The 8,402-nt window shown below is 38.9% G+C and overlaps 1 protein-coding gene across 1 annotated transcript; it reads left to right on the top strand.

Moving 5' to 3' along the window:
* The first annotated feature begins 810 nt into the window (after nucleotides 1-810).
* Nucleotides 811-6,652, top strand: LOC137240450 (mucin-22). Its single transcript, XM_067766736.1, has one exon. The coding sequence runs from the start codon at nucleotides 1,557-1,559 to the stop codon at nucleotides 5,280-5,282; it is 3,726 nt and encodes a 1,241-aa protein (XP_067622837.1). The 5' UTR covers nucleotides 811-1,556; the 3' UTR covers nucleotides 5,283-6,652.
* The last annotated feature ends 1,750 nt before the right edge of the window (nucleotides 6,653-8,402 follow it).

Here is an 8,402-nt window from a genome sequence, read left to right as displayed (position 1 = left end):
TCGGCTGTAATCGACCTGTAAATTAAGTTGAAATTTCAAGTCTCTGGCTCATCGAGAAGTTACTTAAAAGCTGGTTTGAAGATTTTCAAATTCTTATCTAATTATTTCGATCCGTGCGCCACCTAACGGATTTTTTCCCTTTGTTGCATTGTCACGGTGTTCTAACCTACATATGTGTAAAGTTGCACCTTTATAGCTCAATGAGAAGTTACTTAAAAATCGATTGCAAGATTTGTATGAAAAGCGGGCAAACATTCAACCGACCTAATATAAAGGAAGTAAAAAATTACTTTCGCTTTGATCTCAATTTCCAAACCTAGTACTGCAAGAGCATAATTTCTTGATCTAAACCTAACAGAACAATTGCACATAAAATGTGTCCATTTCAATTACTTATTTGCTTCTAATCATCGATATTTCAATTCTAATTGGAATAATGTCATCACAGAAGTTGATTAAAATTCCACAGAAATGTTGAAAGAGACACGCTCCACAAACAACCCGCGCTTAATGAAATATGCAGCTATTAAACAAAATACAAGTTTTGCAGACAGCAGCAACAACAAAAAAAATAAATATGCAACATCGAGTTCAAGCTAAAAAAAATATTTTGTTATACCAAAGAGTTGTTAAGGCAAAATTAAAGCAAAAAAAGAGCGAAGGAAATATGAGCAAAGAAACGGCCGTTAATATGTAAAAAAAACAACAACAACAAAAGCGACAACAACTACAGCTGAAGAACAATACAATTTTTACTTGCTGGCCAACAACATTCATAAAACAGCAACTTGAGTTACTTAAGCGCAAAAAAATCGTATGACTAAACGACGAGATTCAAACTAAAACCAACCTACACAAAGGCAGAAACGGATCCGGAGCAAAAGAAGTCAGCCGGTTGGCCATAAAGAAAATATGCATTTTGTATAAAATTGTTGCGCACCCGTGTAAGTGGTTTAGTTCCTCAACAAACGTAAACTCAACTAGTCACAACCAAAGTGAACGGTACTTACGAATTAACAACAACAGCAACGAATGGCGGGCAAGTACGCGTTGGCGAATTAAAAATTTAAATATAAATCCAGTGCGGGAATAGTAAGAAACAATAGGAATAAAATTAAAATAGTTTTGGTAAGAAATTGGAGCGCGTGCGATTACAAGCTGCGCATGTATAGAAGTTTTATAAAATTATTTATTTTAAGCGAATCGGCTAAAAGATTATTAGCAATTTTGTGCTGGCAGTTGAAAATTTTTGGGTAAAATAAACTGGTGCTAAAGAGTGAGACTTAAAAAAAACGTGGAGACATTAAAAATAAGGTGACGCTGAAAACTGTGGTATAAAATAAGAAAAAACACCAACAACAATAACGAAAAACAGGTTGCATATAACTTAATCGAAAATTCATTTAGCAAACGTGAAATAGACAATAACGCGCTAACCGCGCACGAGACACAACGCGAAAAACGGCATTCCAACGAAAGGGAAACCAATTAAAAAAAAAAAAGAATAAAAAACCGCATAACTTCCAAACAAGTTCGATATTAAATACGCGAGAAAAATGCTAACAAGACACGCTTTGAACACGTTAACACGCTCGCTAGCAGCAGCGCTAATTTTATGCACACTAATACAGGCAGCGCCATCAGGCGTGGCAATAGCAGGAGACGAAGGACAACCCACCGCTACCACTTCAGAGATTAGCACAGATCATGCCAATAGTTGGCCACACGCTCTCGCTACAACAGATGCAGCTTACGTTGCGGAATCATACGCTAACGCGGCAGAGGTTGATCCCGCAAATGAGTTGGTACCCACAACGCTACCGATAACGAGCGCAGATATGGCATTAGCTGAAATGGCAGCAGTTCTGGCAGAGCTGGCCAGCACAACAGCTGCCGAAATGAAAGTGAAAACTACAGTGGAACAAGAAGATAAGTGGGTACGCAGAAGAGCTGAAGAAGCTAAGCGGCGCGCAGTTGAACGCGTGATCGCCAACACAGTGGAGGCAGGGGAGGGCGAACCAATCTATGAGAAGGATTTTCTAGCTATAACTGTGTATAGATCTAACTTCTTGAATACTATTGGTGTTACGAAAGCGCCAACAACAAGCGCAACATTGTCAATAGCAGCTGCTGTCACAACAACAAACGCAAGTACGGAAATTTTTAACGGATTAGTAAAAGCGGCAGCAGCAGCTAATGAAATTTTATCTGCAGCATCAAACGTTGCAACAATGGCAATTACAAATATGACTGCCAGTGATGCTACAACAAAATCATATGAGATCATGGAAGAAGCAAAAACAACTGTCAAACCTATTGCGACAACAAATAACGTTGGTGAAACGACGGTTGACGATGCTATTTTGACGGTGATGAGTGACGATGGTGCGTTGCCGGAACAAAGTGCTAAATGGCAACCAAATAAAGTTGCGATAACAAGTATACCAAAAGAAATAACAACAACAATCACAAGCATGGATGCAAAAGCAAACGATCAGCCAGATGATACAACAAATTTGGGTTCGGCCATAGAAGCAACTGAAAGCAAGACAAATATTGGAAATGGGGCTAACGGAGATGAGTTTTTTCACAAATCATTGGAGAACGAATATGCAAAAGTGTCGATGACTGACGTTAATTTTATAGAAATTCCCATCATAGCGACAATAAAAGACCGCACAATTGAGAGCTCAAAAGTTATGGAAGAACTTCAAAATCAAACCGGCCTTGAAACAGCCTTCCCAAGAACTGAAGAACCTTTCGAATACTTTGCAACACCAGGCTATACCTTTAATGATGAAGCCGATAATGAGGCTGCAGAATCATTGCAAATTATAACACAAGAAACTACAACAGAAGCTACATCACCACTAAAGAGTGATAATGAAGTGGGATCGGAGACATTTAATTTTTACTATGCCAGCTCAATTGAAACGCAGAAGCCTACAACAACACCAACAGCAGTAAATATAGAAAGAAATGCGACCGATAAAGAAATAATAGAAATTGCAAAAAACCTTATTTTCGATACAACAACACCAACAAGTTCAACAAGTGCTACGCAGAGCAATGAAAACGGGAAGGAAGCAGTCGAAATTGAAAAAGCTAAAGTTCAAGAACTTAAACTGAGAACGAGTAACGAAAGTAAACATAAAGCGAACGCAGATCATGAGAGTGTAGCCAGCAATGCGAACACTGTTGCAGTAACTGATATTGGATTAACTACAACGGAACCTTTGGAGACACTTATCGCTGTAGAAAGTGAAGCACGAGCACCAAACAAAATTGTTTTTGCTGTTGAGGAAAAGCCCTGGAGTACAGTAGAACTTGCGCCATTTACAACTGTTACACCGGCGTCGAGTACAGAGAGTTCGGAAGAATTAGCACATCAAGAAATTGCACCAGAAATAGCACCTACTAATGGAACAACAACAAAAGCGACAGAATCTGTAGTAGGAGAAATTTCGTCGGAAACACTTATAAATCCTACATTTTCCGCAACGTCATATGCGGATGCTATGAGAGCAGCAGAAGCGTTAGAAACTAAAATGGAGCAAGAAATTGCAAAATCAGATGAAAAGATTGCTCCAGACACTGAGTTGAGCAGCAAAAATGAGGGTGAAGTGACCGTTCCTCCACGGCTCATGCCAAGTTTACAAATAAGCACTACAACAGAGCTCCCGCAAACAACAGCAATAATGGGAACTTTAGAGAAAGAAACCGCAGCAACCCCAGCACACAAAGGCGTATCAGAGTCTGAGGAAAAGATAGATGCTGTAATGGAACACCAACCCGAGCTCGTAACAACATTGGAAGCCATAGAAATAGCGAGCTTTGAAAGTACAGTACCGGTCGCACCAGAATCTTTAGCTTTTAAGTCAACCACAAATCAAGTGCAGATCACAGAGACTAGAGAGCCCGTGACAGAAGCAATAACAGCAAATGACATAGATCGAAGTGATGCATTTGATCACACAATTAGTGTTATTAATGTATCGCTAGCACCATTTACAACAACAACAAATAACCCTACAATTACTGATCAACTAACAACAGCAATATTTCCAACAACAAACAGTAATGCGGCCACGGCAGGAAGTGATTATACAGAAATCGGGCAAACGGCTAGTATTTCATCAAGTAGAACAACTACTCCAGCAGACAGCATGTTACCAACGACCTTGAACAGAAATAAAGCAACAACAAACGCACCTGCTGCTATGACGTTGGCAAAAATGCCGACGAATAAAGGCGATAGCCTAATTTCAGACACAACAACAACAAGCGTTGCAGTGGTAGAGACAACTATACCAGTTTTCGAAGCAGCAGGAATGGAAACGGAACTGAACGCAATTACAAAAACTACGCCGAATAAGGAAACAACAACAACAGAAACAGTAGAAAGTGAGCAGCCACTTTATATGCACTCGCCATACGTACAGCAGCAACGAGAGACGAGCATAACCGAGCTAGGAAGCACAGTTGATACCGTAAATTACGAAACAGCAACAACAGAAACACAAGTTGTAGCTGGAAAGGAAACAAATAATGAAGCTCCAAAAGAAACTGATGATGTAAGACAACAATATCTTTACATGCGTGTATTGAGCGAGCAGCAGCGAGATTTCGAGTCAGCAGAAAGTCTAAAAACTAGAGAGAAAGAAACGGAAGACACAAGCACAACACCAGCTTTTACAATAAGCGATTTTCCAACATTCACTGGGACTAAAACTACTAATTTCGAACTTGATACCACTACATCGGAACCAGAGGCGACAACAATAACATATACAGCAGAACCAGAAACTACCAACATCACAATTACACCAACAACCATACCACTTGAACCTTACAAATCAATAACAAAAACTACATGGGAAACCGAAACCACTACACCAGCGGAACCAGAAACCACAACCACCACAACAACTACACCAGCGGAACCAGAAACCACAACCACCACAACAACTACACCAGCGGAACCAGAAACCACAACCACCACAACAACTACTACAGCAGCACAAGAAACCACAACAACAACAACTACTACAGCAGTCCCAGAAACCACAACAACCACTACACCTGTGCCCGAAACAACCACAACAACAACATTGTCGCCGATGAGTCTAATTATTGCTGAACATGAAGCGCGAACTTTGGATAAAACTCCCTCACGCGTTCGTCGCATTATCAATGATGATGGCGTTGAGGTGCTTTCCGGCTATTCGATTGTACATCGCATTCATGCAGCAGCTTGGGCGGCATTGGCGGAAGAAGCCTAAGATACAAATAGGGAGAATTTCACGAAAGACTGGAAGTTCAGAATAAAATTACAAACACACACACTTAGGGAGATTCAGGTAACACTTTTTGAACAAAATCAATTTTATACACTTTTTGTGGGTCATACCTCAAGTTGTAGGTCTTGTAGAATGACAAAAGGATTTTTTTAAAAAGTCCTATCTTAGAATAAGTTCGTTTTCTGATCGAAATCTGAGGTAAGGCGTTGTTGAATGAACTCTTGAGATAGGGCATATTTGAAAAAGGTTCTGAAGTAGGGCGTTTTCGAACTGGCAGCTGAGTTAAGGTGATAATTCACTCAGCAGTCGATGTGCTGAAACATATATTGGCTCATAACTTTGTTTTTGTTTATTATACGAATACAACTTGGGATAAGTTTCACAAAGAGTGTACTTTCAGTGTCACACAGTGTAATCATAAAACAAAAAAATAATTGCACTTACATTTCAAGTGATAAAATTACCTACGCAATGTGTTAGCAAGAAAATCCAAAAATTGCATAAGAAGCTCAAATGATAATAGTAAATAAATTCGATATACATTCCATCTTAAATAAGTGTATGACACGGTGTGTTTATGGTTTGAATAAACGCTTTTCTCATGGTACCATTTTTTTACATATTCTAAGTCTGTGAAATTTTCTGTACATTTTGCAAAAAAACCTTAAAATCTTGTCTAAGGTTGAAGACAAAGTGAAAGCGAGAAGCGTTGCTAGAATATAAAGATAGAGATGTTACAGTGCTAGAAACGTTTTAAGCTTGTAAAATATATGAAAATAAAAATTTCTTTTCGCCTATCATATCGAGCACTCTGCCGTCAGCCAAAGGCTTTTTGTGAATAAAAACGATTATTAACGTTGAAAATTAAAATTTTTCTAAATATTTCAGTTATATTGCTTAGACATAAATCATTGCGAACAAATCTTTCTGATCCTCCATTGCCATTTTTACCTGGCTGACGGAGAGAATGGCTGTCACGAGTGGTTCGAGCATGGAATGTTTGTTTGTTTGCTTGCGGTAAATAAACTGAATCGCAATGAAATACCAAGTTGTGTTTTGAGCAAACTATTAGTACTAGGAAAACATAACACAAATACGAAAATTTTCCCAATGAAAAATTTTATTTCACTTTTTTCTGATTTCGTCAACTTTGATGCTATCTGTGTGTACTATGCATTGCATCAAAACAGGAAATAAATTATGATTCAATGAGTCTTAAATTTTTTTTTATGTGGTAGAAACTGTCTGAGTTATTACAATTTTAATTTAAAAAAAATTTTAGGAAAATTGAAAATTGTTTCCAAAAGGGGTTGGAAATGTTTACTTGACTCATTGTTTTACAAATTTTAGCATCGCCCTTTGCAGACTAATAGACTGTAATTTTTGTAGCTACCAACCAATTTAAACCTTTTACCAGTTGTGGATAGACAAAACATCATTTTTTAAAACAGTCTACGCCCTTCGCCTTTGGTACCTTAACCAAAAACAGATTTTCCAAAAGGAATTGACAATTTGTCCGGAAACCATTTTTTATTGTCCAGAATGATATAAAACGCTGAAAGAAATAGACTGGTAAAATCAACCGAAATACGGGTCCATTCAACCGAAATTTCTGTCAATTTTTATCCATCGCAACAAGATGTTGAATCAACTGCCCACAAATCGTTGATTCGTAATTGACCGTTTTAGTAGTCAAATGAACAAAAAAAGCTGTAAACAAATGTAAGGCGCGATAACCTCCGAAGAGATTTTAGGCCGAGCTTCTCTTCCAATTTACGTCGTGCTCCTCTTGTTTTTCCCTAGAAATTGGCCGAACGGGACCTACATGTTTTATGCCGACCCCCAACGGCATCTGCAAGGCAGATGAGTTTTCACTGAGAGCTTTTCATGGCAGAAGTACACTCGGAGCGCTTGCCAAACACTGCCGAGGGGCGGCCCCGCTTAGAAAAATTTTCTTCTAATTGAAAAACCTTATTTCTAAAATTTTGATGTTGCTTTACCCGGGATGCGAACACAGGGCATACGGCGTGGCAGGCGGAGCACGCTACCATCATACCACGGCGGCACTTACTAACCGAACGTCAATTGGGCTACATCAAATATGCTGGCACACATTAAACATTATACACTTCATTATTTTGTTTTATTAAACGCACTTTCACCAAATTTTATATTTTACTAGCAGACCCGGCAGACGTTGTTCTACCCTAAATTTGGCCTATCTGCATACATTGAAATAAGCTTTTTCCGTCTAACTCTGCCCTATCCCCTACACTTATTCCTAATCTTTTTATTCACTCCTCCTTTCGTCATTTTCGCTTCATCTCCATCTTCGTCTCATTCTCTCTTTCTCAGTCTCCTTCTCTCTTCTCTCAAGTTTTTCTCCTTCTTCTTCATCTCTTATTGCCAGTCCCAGAGGGTGTATGTATTTTGTTCCAGTCCCATTCCGAGTCTCAGTCCCAGTCCCACTCCAAGTCTCAGCCTCAGTCCCAGACCTAGTCCTAATCTCAGTCCCAGTCCGTCTCTGGTATACTTCCCGGAAAAAAGCATCGTAAATACTAATATAGGCAAACTTGTATACGAAATTTCAGGCAAATCGAATAGGACGTATGTAAATAGGTATGTGGGTATTATTAATTCTTGTCTTTATTTCGGCTTCGCATGCATATTTATCAGTTTTGCCAGGTTGATACAACTAAATCGAATATCACAATGAACTTTAGAGCTCTCAGCAACAGCTTTCATATGATATCCATAATACACACACATTCTAGGGGTATCCGGGTCCATGTTTTGGCCTATATCTCGAGACCCTAGTCACTCAGTGGTGTAAAACTTACTCTGTACTAAAGCATACATCTACAGCTTCAATTTAATACCCATAAAAACACATTCTAGGTGTATCCGGGTCCACGTTTTGGGCTATATCTCGAGACCCTAGCCTCCCAGTTGTATGAAAATTATCCTGTACTATAGCACTCATCAACAGCTTTCATTTGATATCCATATTGTATAAACACATTCTAGGGGTACTCTTTTCCGCGTTTTGGGCTACATCTCGAGACCCTAGCTTCCTAGTTGTATGAAAATTATCCTATACTA

This window comes from Eurosta solidaginis, chromosome 2 (genome assembly GCF_040869045.1).
Source record: "Eurosta solidaginis isolate ZX-2024a chromosome 2, ASM4086904v1, whole genome shotgun sequence".
NCBI lineage: Eukaryota > Metazoa > Arthropoda > Insecta > Diptera > Tephritidae > Eurosta > Eurosta solidaginis.
This window is presented reverse-complemented; position numbering and strand designations above follow the sequence as displayed.